This window comes from Tauraco erythrolophus, chromosome 8 (assembly GCF_009769465.1).
Source record: "Tauraco erythrolophus isolate bTauEry1 chromosome 8, bTauEry1.pri, whole genome shotgun sequence".
Taxonomy (NCBI): Eukaryota; Metazoa; Chordata; class Aves; order Musophagiformes; family Musophagidae; genus Tauraco; species Tauraco erythrolophus.
Window position 1 is genome coordinate 27,360,293 of NC_141472.1, and position 13,207 is coordinate 27,373,499.

General features: G+C 60.7%; 1 protein-coding gene across 1 annotated transcript in view; it reads left to right on the forward strand.

Moving 5' to 3' along the window:
- The window catches only part of TNS1 (tensin 1), a 58,724-nt gene that overhangs the window by 19,421 nt on the left and 26,096 nt on the right, over positions 1 to 13,207 (forward strand). The window contains 13 exon segments of the mRNA XM_086616160.1: positions 2,269 to 2,318; positions 2,628 to 2,799; positions 3,126 to 3,176; positions 3,702 to 3,824; positions 4,133 to 4,197; positions 4,317 to 4,400; positions 4,524 to 4,636; positions 5,262 to 5,322; positions 6,549 to 6,624; positions 6,739 to 6,868; positions 7,240 to 7,289; positions 7,291 to 7,306; positions 7,865 to 8,026. Of these exon segments, the coding sequence (XP_086472286.1) occupies positions 2,269 to 2,318; positions 2,628 to 2,799; positions 3,126 to 3,176; positions 3,702 to 3,824; positions 4,133 to 4,197; positions 4,317 to 4,400; positions 4,524 to 4,636; positions 5,262 to 5,322; positions 6,549 to 6,624; positions 6,739 to 6,868; positions 7,240 to 7,289; positions 7,291 to 7,306; positions 7,865 to 8,026 (1,153 nt within the window).

Genomic DNA, 13,207 nt, shown 5'->3' on the forward strand with positions numbered 1-13,207 from the left:
GGGATGGAGGCAGAGCGGTTCCCACAAAGGAGAGGGTGAAAAGCCTTCCTCACCTGGGAGCCAGCTTTGCTCCATCCTTTGGTTGTCCGGGGTGTGTTTCTAATCTCTCTCCAAACGGGAGAAAGAGTGTCCACAGCTGGAAAAATCCAGTGGGAGAGTCAGGAGCCCCTTTTGATGGCTTTACTCTCTTTTGGGGAAGTTTCCTGATGTTTCTGCAGCCTTTCTCGTTCCTCACATCACCCTTTCCAGGCAGAAGGGACCTGCGGGTTTCGGATGCTGCCCAGAGCCTGGAGACATGCTGAGCCAGCCTGTCTGGCCAGGGGGTCTTCAACCCAATGTGGCTGGGACCAGCGTGTCCTGTGCTGGGCTGGACTGGGACATACTGGCTTGGCTGGGGTCTTTGCTCCAGAGGGGACCTTTGCAGGGTCCCTCAGCCTGGTGATGGGCGGGAGTGTTTAATAATGCCAGCGCTTGCTCCTATCAGCTGATCGCGGGCTGACTCTTCCTCGTGCAGGGGCTGGCAGCAGAGGCAGCAGCGCGGCTGCGGTTATATCGGGGCGGGGAGCGGGGCAGAGCTGGGGGGCTACTGCCTGGGCGGGGGATGCTGGAGGGCCCTGGCCACAGGCACCCACTCCCCCAGGCCGGGAGGGTGCCAGGAGCGGAGCCACCATGCCATGGAAATGGATTAGCAAGGGTCTCGCCACTGTCAAGGTATGGAGAGGGAGAGGGCCTCTGGCGTCCCTGCCTCACTCACCCTTCCGTGACTCAGTTTCCCCAGTTGGGAGAGATGTGGCGAGTCCCGGTTGTCCCATGTCAGCCCCTCTGTTGGGCAAGACTGCGGTTTGGGAGGCTGCTGCAGCTGGTTAGGGTGACAGGGGCTGATGGCTCTTCCCTGGCTGGTGGGTGTGGGTGGGGGACCCCAGACGCCTCCCGCAATGAAGGTCTGGGGCAGAGCAGAACCCGCCATGGGGATCCCGTCCTGGTCACTGGTGGGTTCAAGCTTGCTCCTGGTGCTGCTGAGGGAGGGTTTTACCTTTCATTTTACTGCATTTTAACTCCTTGTTTGCCTCCAGCAATGCTGGGGGGTTTCTGGGGTGAGCAGGTGATTTGGGGCACCCAGAAGACAACCTGGGCACTCGGGCAGAGCTGCCGCCTCCTGGAGCCGTTTTGGCTGGGAGGGGAGACCTGTTGTCCCCAGGCTCCGTGGGCTGTGGAGCCTGGCTCTGCTCCGTCGGGCAGCCTGACCTTGAGAGGGGAGCATGAAGCCAATGGAGAGTGACGCCGGCTGCCTGCGGGAGCAGCCCTGGAACCCTGCTGGGTGGGAGGTGGTCGGCAAAGGGCACCGCGAAAACCTCTCTCACCTCGTCTCATTGCCTTTGGTGTGCGGGTTGTGGGATACTGCAGCCCGGAGGAGGGTGGCAGCAGGTCCTGCAGCTCCAGGAACAAAAGGGGCATCCCGGGAGCCAGCTGCAGGCGCATCTCTTGTTTCCAGATCCTTCCAGGGTCTCAGGACGTGCCGCCTGCGTGAGATGAGTCTTTAAATGACTCCTGCTTATTAACTGGAGATACTGAAACTAATGAGGTGTGAGTGTGTTTTTCCTTAGCGTTTTTTTTTGGAAGCGCTGCTTTGTTTTTCGGCTGAGGTCATGAAGTCACTGAGCGAACCGGCTGCAGATGAAATTCTTGAGGCTGGAGAACATGCATAAATAGAAGTTTCCTGCTCCGAGAGCTCAAACATTTCCTCCCAGCATTCAGCTCTGCAGAGCCGGGGCCAAAGCAAACCCTTGTGCCTGGCTGGCTCCTCGCCGCCGCTTGGGCAGCGAACCGGCCCCTGCCCCTGCTCTGGGCAGGGCCAAAGCCGCTCTGTACTGCCAGGTGTGTGCCTGGAGCCTGGCTGAGACCAGCAGGCCCATGACATGCCTGAGACCGTCCCCCCACCCACAGCATCCTCCTTAAAGGTCCTCTGGGACCCTGTGCCAAGGCACTGGCCCCGCAGTGCCTGTGGTGGCTGGTCCCAGCTGTGCTGGGGGTTGCGAGAGCTGGTCATGGTGGGGGAATGATGGCTCCATCAAGTTGTTTGGTGCCACTGGGATGCTTAGCAGGTGGGATTTGGAGACAGCAAGATTTTGGGGGTGTTCCGGTGTGCATTGCAGCGTGGTGAGGGTGGGATGCTCCGGCAGCACCATCACACCTGGCTCTGGCAGGACCCCTGGGTAGGCTGCGGGCTGGGTCAGGACAGTAACTCACTCTTCCTCTCTGGTTCTTTAGGATGCCGCAAAATCCCCCTGGAGCGGGCAGTCACGCCGCAAAACATCCAGGTAGATGCCTCAGTTTCTCCTTCTGGTGAACATCCACCCTGCCAACACTTTGCTTCTCCAGATGTGCTGCAGCTGGGAGGTGCTCCCCATGGAGAAGACATGGGGGTTATGACCCACCACCCCCAACTTGGAGTCCCCAAGACACCCCAACAGGGCTGGGAGCAGGGAAAATGCTGTGGGCAGCCCTGCTGCTGCGTCCCCATGTGTCCCAGCCTGTCTTGCTCAATCCCAGGGGCTATGCAGGGTGGGGAAGGGTCACTGCATCCCCTGCCCATGCCGCGTCCTGACGGCAGTCCCCTCCCTCACCAGGAGCATGAGCCTGACGGCGGCCATGGAGAGCAGCTGCGAGCTGGACCTGGTGTACATCACGGAGCGGATCATCGCCGTCTCCTACCCCAGCGCAGCCGAGGAGCAGAGCTTCTGCAGCAACCTCCGCGAGGTGGCCCACATGCTGAAGTCCAAGCATGGGGACAACTACGTGGTGAGTGACATGGCCAGGTCCCCACCAGGCTGGGTAAGGGGCTGGGGTGATGCGTCATTGACCCTGTCTGGGCTTGGCTCTGGTGAGGGGGGTCTTTGCACCAAGACGGATAGATTTTTTTCCTTCCTTGAAGCTTTCTGGTCCTTTTTGGACCCCCTGGGAGTTTTTGGCCATTGTGTTGCCCCGTGGCGAGGTGTTACTTGGATTAATGTGTCTGGGTAAGCCTCTCACGGGGGATTGTGGGGAGGCTTTGGGGTAAGGAAGAGGTGAGAGGTGGCAGCGAGGGAGGAGGGTGTCCCCTCACTCTGTTTTCCTCTTTCCTGAAGCTTTTCAACCTCTCTGAGCGGAGACACGATGTCAGCAAACTTCACCCCAAGGTGGGTCACAGCTATGGGGAGCAGAGGGGGGTGGGGCAGGGCTGTCTGCAGGACCAGCTCCCTGCTGCAGGCTGTTTGGGGAGGAACAGCCATCCTTTCTATCCTGCCTGGCTGGTGGAGGAGCGGGGCGGTGGGGAACCTGGAGGAAAGTGCTGGGACTTCTCAATGAGTTTGTGGGGTCTCAGCTTAACCCCCTCTGCCCCCAGCCCAAACCTGGCTTTTGGGGCTTCTTGGAGACCTCCCTAAGGCATCATCCCCGTGAGCGTGGGGGAGCCCTAGGCAGCTGAGCTGAGTGATCTGGGGGGAAGGCTGAGATCTGGGACCCTGATGGCCCTGCCCAGGGCAGGGGTCTGGGCAGTGGGGTGTAGGTTTGGGGAAGAGGCTGGGAAGGGCACGTCAGGGCAACGTGGTGGTGCCCCGCCGGGCATGTGCCCTAGGCCTTGTGTGCTGGCAGGCTGGGAACTACAGAGGGGGCAGAGCCCAGCATGGGTGTAACCCCTTCCCTCTCCTCCCTCTCCCACCCAGGTGCTGGATTTTGGGTGGCCTGACCTGCACACCCCGGCGCTGGAGAAGATCTGCAGCATTTGTAAAGCCATGGACACGTGGCTCAACGCGGCGGCGCACAACGTGGTGGTGCTGCACAACAAGGTGGGATGGACCTTGTCCCCAGAGTGCACAGCGACGGGGAGCTGCGGGGGCCGAGGGGCTGTGGGGATGGGGTTGAGCAGCCTCAGAGGCTGAGGGATGCAGAGAACATGGTGCTTTGTGGCTTGGGCTGTGGATAGATATCAGCATAAATATGTAGATTGGTGTGTGTCTATAAGGGTTGGGGGTGCGTGTGGGTCGGTGCACGCGTATAGGGACCGGTGTGTGCCTGCCCGTGTGTGGGGTGGCTGTGCCTGGGTGCTTGCAGGCACCGTTGCCCCCATGACACCCCTTCTGCTGTGTGTCCGCAGGGGAACCGCGGCCGGCTGGGGGTGGTGGTGGCTGCCTACATGCACTACAGCAACATCTCTGCCAGGTGAGAGAGACATGTGGTCCCGGCCTGGCCCTGGGACCCACTGCTGACTTCCATCCAGGGGCGCGGAGTGCTGGTGCTGATGCTTTCCTTCAACCTCATCTGCCCTTTCGTGTCCACAGCGCTGACCAGGCTCTGGACAGGTTTGCCATGAAGCGCTTCTATGAGGACAAGGTGGTGCCGGTGGGACAGCCATCCCAGAAGAGGTGGGTCCTGGCAGGGGTTTGCAGGCTGGGTTTTGCCCACGTGGCTGGGGCGGTCGGATGCAGGGGGCCAAGGAGGGTGCTTCTCTGTGGGTCCTGCCCCTGAGCTGCCTGTCCCCTTTCCAGGTACATCCATTACTTCAGCGGGCTCCTCTCCGGCAGCATCAAGATGAACAACAAGCCCCTCTTCCTCCACCACGTCATCATGCACGGCATCCCCAACTTCGAGTCGAAAGGCGGTAGGTGCCCCTCTCACACACCACCGTGCTGCCTGGCCAGGCTTGCTCTCCATGGGGGATATTTTCCGTGATTTCCTCAGCAATTTGAATTTCTTTTTCCCTCTTGGGGACTGTTCACTCCGATTAGCAGGGCACTACTCTTTTCCCCCAGAGATGCCCTTGGGGGTGTCCCCCTGCCCTGTGCTGAACACTAACCTTAGCTGCGGGGTTACAAAGCTTTTCCAATGGCTTTTGGGAGGATGGCACCACATTGGGATGGGGTTTTGAGATGCAGTACCACAACTGGTGCTGGTACCCAGAAGCGGTCCCTTGCTCAGAGACCATCATCCCACCTCCATCCCCAGCCCCGCACTTGCCCCAGGTCCTACAGGATCCAAACTGGGGTATAGCCCTTATAGCTATAGGATAGGGCCTTTCCTACTTTCCCACCCCATCCAGAGCATCCCTTTCTGCCCATCCCAGATGTTGCCCATGGCCGGTGCGTGCTGGCCGGGGTGGGGAGCGGCTGTTTGCATTGGCTCTCTCCCTGTTTGGATTTCTCCCCCGTGACTAATCTGTGCCCCGGCCCCTCCGCCCTGCCGGCTAACAGCAGCGTGCCTTCTCTCCCCGCCTTGATGTCTTCCAGGTTGTCGGCCCTTCCTGAAAATCTACCAGGCCATGCAGCCCGTCTACACCTCGGGGATCTAGTAATTATCTCCTCGCCGTGGGGCTTCCCTCCTCCCCAGCACGGGGGCGCTCGCCAAGCAGGGGGAGATGGAGAGGGTCGAGGCTGAGTCCCCAGCTGTTCGGTGCCCTGTGCTTAGTCTGTTTGGGGTCCAAGGAAGTGAAAAAAAGGGGCTTCCTTTTCCTCGGAGGTGATAACTGGCTCTACTGGGCCGTACTGGGTCCTTCTGCTGGGAGGGCTGCAGTGGCTCCACGTATCAGCAGAGGGAGCCCGGGGCTGCGCGGAGCCCGGGCTGAGTGTTCCCGGAGGGAGCGGGGGACAGGGACAGGGGTGGGGGACACCTCCCTGGGAGATGGAGGCATTTCTCCTCTCCCTGCTGAAGGAGCTGCTCCTCCTGCCAGGATCAGTCCTAAAAGCCCTCTTTCTTTCCCCCCAAAAACGAGTTCCCCCCCTCGCACTTTTTAACCTGCCCACGATTTCCCCAATGCCATTTTCCATTGCGGCTGCTGGGAGCCGGTGCTGGTGAAGGCGAAGCAGGAGCCGATTTCTCCAGTTGCTTAGATGCTCCCCTGGGGCCACATCCCAGCCTGGGACCCCCTGGAGGGAGCAGAGCCCCTCGCTTTGGAGTTATTCTCATCTCATCCTCCCTGAACCAGCATCTCACTTCCCCGCAGCCGGCGTCCCCGTTAGCTGAGATTTACTGCCATCCCAGCCTCGCCTTTCAGCTTTTAATAGACTGTTTATGGGACGCCAGTAATAAACTCCAGGTTTATCTTGCCTGTGAAATCCAACTCCCTTCTTCCCTCATCCCCCGCTGCTGACGCCACCACCCGGAGGCAGCCCCTCGGCACCCTGGGGAAGGGAGGGCTTCCAGCAGGGATACTGAGGCAGGGAGGAGAGCCTTCCCTACAAGCTCTCCTTCCGTGTCCCATGCCCCTGCTTGGCTCGTGGGAGCCGGGTGGATGGCTGATAGCCTGGCCTCAGCGCTCGGACCCTAGTCATACCACCTGGGATTTTTAGCACCCTCATTGAGCTGTGCCTCAGTTTCCCCTTCCTGTCCTCCTCTCCCTGGGAATGGGTGCCCCTTGGGGTGGGGAACAGGACTCTCCTCTGTCACTGAAAGGGCCAGCTCTGTGCTTCGCACCTTTCCTGGCTGGATTTGGGTGGAAGGGGCTGGTTGAGGTGGTGCTGGGAGCTGTGGGGGGCTCTGCACTGCAGCTCACATCTTCCTGCTGTCCCTCTCTGCAGCAATGTGCAAGGAGACAGTCAGACGGGCATCTGCATCACCATCGAGCCTGGCTTGCTCCTCAAGGGTGATATCTTGGTAAGGAGCCTTGCTCAGCCTCCCGCGTGATCCTTGTACCTCTGGATCCCCCATTTGCGCCTTGCTCAGCTCTGGGGGCTCATCCTGACAGCCCATCCCCACTCCCCTCCGCAGCTGAAGTGTTACCACAAGAAGTTTCGCAGCCCAACCCGAGACGTGATTTTCCGCGTGCAGTTCCACACGTGTGCTGTGCATGACCTCGACGTCGTCTTTGGCAAGGAGGACCTGGACGAGGCCTTCAGAGGTAACCGCCCCGGCACCTCCTGACTCTAAACTACCCCCTCCTCCCACCCCTCTGACGGTGCTCCCATTGTGGGGACATCTGGGTACCCACCGCAAATCCACCCCCGATGAAGCAGGGCACCCCTGCTCCGTCCACAGGGTGCGACACCACTCAGGGACCGGTGGCAGTGTCGTCTTCTTCATTGCCAAAATCAATACCGATGCAGATGAGCTGCCTCAGGGTTGTTTGGGGGCTCAGGCGCGCTGCTCCATGCTGGGATATCCCCTACCAGCTCCCGGCCTTGAGCAGGCATGTGTGGGGTGGCCGTCCTGGTGCCATTGGAGGGATGGATGGATGGAGATGGTCACTTTGCTCTGCTCTCTCCCTGCCAGATGATCGCTTCCCTGAGTATGGCAAGGTGGAGTTTGTGTTCTCCTACGGCCCCCGAGAAGATCCAAGGTACGGCTGGCTCACTGCCATGGGAGTTTGGAGCTGGATGCTGGCTCCATTCCCACTCCCCAGCTCTATCCCCTGCTGCTTCCCTTGCGACTTCCCCCTGCCCCATTTGCAGTCCCTTTGTCACCAGGGTGGGATGAGGGTTCCAGGCAGTGATGCTGGTCTAGGAGCACCCATGGATGCCCTTTTGCCTTTGCTGTCTTCCACAGGAGGCCGCTCTCTGCAGGACTTGCTGGCCTGGAAGAGAGGGAGGGGGTGCTTGGGAACGGAGGACTCTCTGGCCAAAAAGTCCAGACCTAGGCACACTTGCTGTCAGTCTGTCTGCCTGTCTCTATGCAATCCCAAAAGCCCCAGCCAGCCTTGTACACCTTGTTTGTGGGTCTTGATGTACATCCTGTGCCCATCCACCTCTCTTGGTGCCCCCATTCCTACATGACGCTTCTGCTTTGGCCTGCGGCTCCTGTCCTTTTTCCCTTGCCTGTACCTTCTCTCCATCTCCTGCCCTGTCCCACTTGCACTGGCTCCATCGTCTCCCTGACTGACTGTCCTGCCTCTTCCCAGGCATGGAGCACCTGGAGAACGGGCCCAGTGTTTCCGTGGACTACAACACATCTGACCCTCTCATCCGGTGGGACTCCTACGAGAACTTCAACATCCAGCGTGAGGACAATGTGGAGGGCACCTGGGCTGAGCCGCCACTGCCTGGCAAGCACCTGGAGAAAGGTCAGGGCTCACAGGGCGGTCGGTGGCCCAAGTGTCCCCATGGGAATCTGCCCCTCCTCAGGGAAGGGGACACCGGTGGGCAGCAGAGCTGCTGCTGGGAGGAGTGTGACCATGGGATGGGAGAAGAAGATCTCGTGACTTTCCCTCCTGCTGCGATGCCGGGGAGCTCGGCTTTTTTTTTCGGTGCTTTTCCTCTCAAAGCCCTGTTTGCACAGAGCAGGATCCCGCCCCAGTTAATGCCCTAGAGCTTGGGAAACCCAAACCCCGAGTCTGTTGGGAGTGAGACCTTATGGGGGGACCATTAGGTCTCCCAGCGACTTTCTCATGGTGCCAGCATGATGGGATGTAGCTGTACCTCAGTTTCCCCTGGGGGATGAGGCCTGGAGAGTCCGCACCCATTGCTTGGAACTGAGAAAAGCCCCTTCTCAAGGGTTGCACCCATTTGGATGCAGTGAGGTCGGCCACCCTCGCCCACTTGGCAGGAACAGGCGGTACTTGTATGTCGAAGGGTGGTGGCTCCGGTCCCAGCAGCAAGGCACCTGTGGCCGAGCAGATGCCTGAGCTTTCCTGGCCTGGTCCAGAACAGGCGTCCCCAGAGCAGGGACAGCTGCGGTCCCTGATGTCCCTGAAGGTCACTGGCTGCTCCGAGTGGGAGCTGTGGCGACCAGGCTGTCTGGGAGGGTGGGGGAACTAGGTACCTGGGGTGGGTGAGGGGGTCTCTGCTCATGGTGGGAATGCGTGGCTGGAGCCAGGGTGGCTGCGTGGAACTGGCATGGACACCTGCCTTGGCACGGGGCAGTAAACAGGCAACTTGTGACGTGTGGGCTCAGCTATGCGGCAGGGAGCTGGGGAGCTGTGAGTCTGGCCCGAGGGGATGGGACGTGTCCCCACTGTGAGCTCAGACCATGGCTCTGCCCCTCCCCAAGCTGGCAGGACTGGCTGGCAGCACCCACTTCCTGCAGAGACCCAAGTCCCTTGGTGCACAGTGTGTCCCCTCTGCCCTCCGGGACAGAGCTGCTGCGCTCCAGCCCCTTGCAGGGCTGCAGAGGTTCCCCAGGGCTCCTCTCTGTCCCCTCCTGGGGATCTCGGTAGGTGTTGAGGCTGTGGAGGTCCCTCCATACTCCAACTGGGCCGTCCTCCCTGCGGGAGGGTGGTGATGGGGAATGAGGGCACCTTGGATTTGAAAACAGTGCCCTGCTTTGGGGATGAGCTGGGAATGCTGGAGGGTGAAACCACAGGCAGGAGACTGCCCTCTGACCTGTGCCAGCGCAGGCAGCTGCGAGGCGGCCCATCTATGGGGGTTCTCCCCGCCGTCACCTCATGGGGCACCTTGAACAGCGGTGGGGAGAGCCAGCGTGGACTCGGGGGGGCTTCTGTCTTGCTGCCTGTCTGTTGGCACTTTCCCTCTTTGCCAGCCTGTCCCAGGCCAGGATGGGAACCCCGGTGCCCGGTTGTACAAGAGGTGTCCCTGTTTATGGTTGTTCTCGCCTTATTGGTCAGGGAATTGCACGCCACATTTTTGGCACCACCAGGCGCGAGCGAGCGGCGGCCGGGGGCGGAGGGGGGTGAGGCTGGCACGGGGACCTACGCCAGGGTGCGATCAGCCGCCACTCCTTGTCCCTGCCGCTGCCTGTCCCTACCGCTCAACAAGGCTCCCTGCAGACTGGCACCGCAGCCCGGGCCGACGGGATCGGGATCGGCTGCCAAACGGTGGGTCCCCTCTGTGCCGTGTCTCTGCCAGCCGCAGCCGCTCTCGCTGGAGGTGGATGCCCTTTCTCTGGTGGCTTTGGCTCAGCGTGGGTCACCCAATGGGGTGGGGGGGTGCCTGATAGGGTGGGGCTGACTTTGTGGAACCCCGAAGCTGGAGGGGCAGGTGGATGCCTGTCTTGGTGATCCACTCGCCTCCACTGTGCTTATCCGTGGGGGCTTGGGGAAGGGGAAACTGAGTTGCAGCAGGGTCACCAGCTGACCAAGCTCACCTAGGGCAGGGGGCATGAGAGAAGGGGATCTGAACCTCCATATCTTGCTCTCTGGCCAAGAGGACCCGGGTGGGTCCAGCAGGCAGGGACCGCTCTGCGAACCACCCCCATGGCACAGGCTGGGCCCGTCGGTGAGCTCGGGGGTTTTTGGGGTTGGTGCCAGCTGTGTGGTGGGTTCCTGCTGCAGTCGCCATAGCCATCGGGTGGCTGAGAGGGTGGTTTGGAGGCTGAAGGGTGGTGATGGGGCATTTCCTCCTTGGCTGTTTTGGGGGTTCAGATGTCCCCTATCCAGAGTGGATGAAGGAGCTTTGCCAGCACCATGGTGCCTCTTCTTGGGGGGACAGGCTGACTCGAGGGAGGCAGGAGAAGACCCGTGGCTGGATGTGGCACTGCTGGATTTGCAGCTGATTGGAGGATGACCACAGAGCAATTTCTGGGGTCCTGCAGAGCTGGGTGGACAAAGCTGGATGGAGAACATCTATGGCTTGGTTTGATTTTGTTGAGAAAACAACGCTGATGTAGAACAGGATCGGAGCTGGTGGAGGGGTTGTCCCCAGGTTCTGGATATGTGACTGTGGTGAGAGGGCATCAGGCTCTGCCATCCTGGGGTGATGCGAGATAACGCAAAAGAGCCAGGCATGTGTCCCTGACCAGCAGCTCCCTTGGACCCACCCTGGCTGGTCCTGCTCCACCCAACATCTGGTCCCCCTCCTCACCTCCCACCTCTGTACCATCCCAGTTCCCTACTGCAGGCTGGCCCTGCCCGCTTCCCTTTTTAACCGGGGCTAGAAAGGGCGCAGCCGGGGCCTCGCCAAGTCCAACATCTGCAGGGAGACTTACTAAATCCCCACTTGAGTCATGCTTCTGGCGTGGGCTCCCCTCCAGCTCAGCCCACGCACAGGGCAGGGCTGGCCGGGGTGGGGAGTGGGATGAGCATCCCACCCCTCCAGGGATGGGAGGTCACACAGAGCCTGACCCCACAATGGCGAAAGCTGAGGGGTCCTGGAGCCCTCCAAATCGAGCTGGATATCTGTCCTGCACCTTTCCGTGGGGCAGCAGGCCACGAGGACAGGGTGGCTTCATCCGTTGGTCCCCCAGCAGGGTGGGCATCTCATGGGGTACATCTTCCCTAGTCGGGTCAAATCCTCCCCGCTTCTCTGGGGCTGAGGCTGCCCAGGAGGGTGAGCCAGGCTGCACAGAGGCGGAGAACCAAATGGACCAGGCCAGAGCTGGTAAAGCCATTGCTGGAGCTGCCAGCGGCTGCTGCTGCTCTCCCTCGCGGCTGGATCCGTCCACTGGCTGGGCTCGGCTGGGAGGGGAGCCACTGGCTCTCCTCTCCTCTTCTCCAGCTGACTAAAGCTGAAGGAATCTGCTTCCCCCTCCCCATCCCGCCCCTCTCTGCTACTCTCTGCTTCGGCTGCCGCAAGGTAAGGGCTCGGCGGGGTTGGGTGTTTTTGGGGGGCAGTGGGGACCCGGGTGGGCTGGATGGGGATCCCGGGGAGTGTCTCCCTCTTGCTTCTGGTTATTCCCCAAGGCAGGAATGCTGGAGCATCCATGGGCTTGGCTAGACATTTCGTTTGGAGCATGGATGCTCCAGGGCAGGGTCCATCCTCTGACCTGATATTTGGGGTTGTGATGGGGGGGGGGTGATGGGTTCAGTCCCGCTGGGACTGGGAACCAGGCAGGGTTGGGATGCAGGGAGAGAGGGATGGGCTGGTGGAAGCTCAGCCCCTTCTCTTTCCCTTTTAAAACCATCCTTGAAGTGAAAACCTGCCTGAACGTGTGCAAGAGGGGCTGGGGCTGTCTCTGGGAAACCGAGCTGGAGCAGGGAGCCCTCGACCTGCCCTCCCATGGGCTGCCCGTGGCTGTGGAACCAGAAAAAAAAATTAAAAAGACAGAGAAGCAAGCAAACCTCAGAGGTTTTGGGAGGATGCTGACTTGGCATGTGCCACTATTTGGGAGCAAAATGGGGTTGTGAGTCAGGGGGCCGACTGGAAATGCTGCTCTCATCCCCTTGCTGTCATCCATGGGGGTGTAGGAAACACAAGATTTGCGGGATTAGAGCAGGGGGGAGCCTCATTTTTTGATGAATATGTTGGATCAATCGAGGAGGCTTGAGCATGGATTCAGGCAGGGGCCCAGACACGGGATGGGCTCGCTGTCACCTGGACCAGTGAATAGTCAGTACCATTTCAGTGTGGATTTTGCCTGTGATGGAGCAGTGCGATCACAGGAGGTCAGCAAGGACAGAATCTGTGCTGTGCCTCCGCCACGGAACAGGGCGGCACGTGCCACCCCAAAACTGGTGCTGGTGCATCCACACTGCGATGCAGCGCCGAGGGCAGAGCAGGGGGGTTCTGAAAACGGAGTCGGCGGTTGGTGCCTTGGCCGCGGGTGGGTTTCCACTCTTTGTGATGCGTGTTATTTCAGATGGAGGAACTCAACTCTCCAGCAAGCCGTTTGAGTTTGCAGTTCGGCTGGGTTACAGCATCACGTTGTGCCTGAAAGGACATCCATGTCCCGAATGTGTCACTGCTTTTTGGGGACAGGTGTGCCGCGTGGGGCGCCCAGGAGCCGGGCAGGGCTGGGAGGTCTCAAACTGGGGGGGTGGGTGTCTCATCCAGCGGGGTGATGCTTCAGGACCGGTGCGGGGGTGGGGGCGGGAACGGAACAGGCTGTCCAGCTGTCTGTCGTCGTGCCTAGGAAACAGTTAACGCGGCACAGCCCTGCCCTGTGGAGGAAGTAGTTAATATTCATAGCTAGGAGCTGTCTATCCTGCGTCAGTCCTCCGCGGCTCTCACCCTCCCTGCACCTCGCTGGGGTTAAACCCGGGCTGGGGCTCCGGCTTGGCGGCCCCCGGCCGCCCTCCCCGCTCTTCTCACTTTCCCCCTCCGTTCCGTCCCTGTGTGGTCCGGGGCAGAGGGTGAGCACAGCTGCAACCTCTTCGCCTCCAGCCCACCCCCGCCTCCGTGCCTTATCTCCTCCATCCTCCCCCTCTGGCACCCCGTGTGCCGGGGGTACCCCCGTATCCGAGCCACCTCCCCCCACCCCGGGTGCCCCGCTGCTGCTGGAGTGTCCCTCTCGACGGCCCGTGGGACGCGGCGCTGGGGAGGGAACAACTCCTCCACCCCCAAGGGGAAGCAAAAGCCAAAGGGACAAACGCCAACCAAAGCCAGCCCTGGGCTGTCGGCTCCTGTCCTGG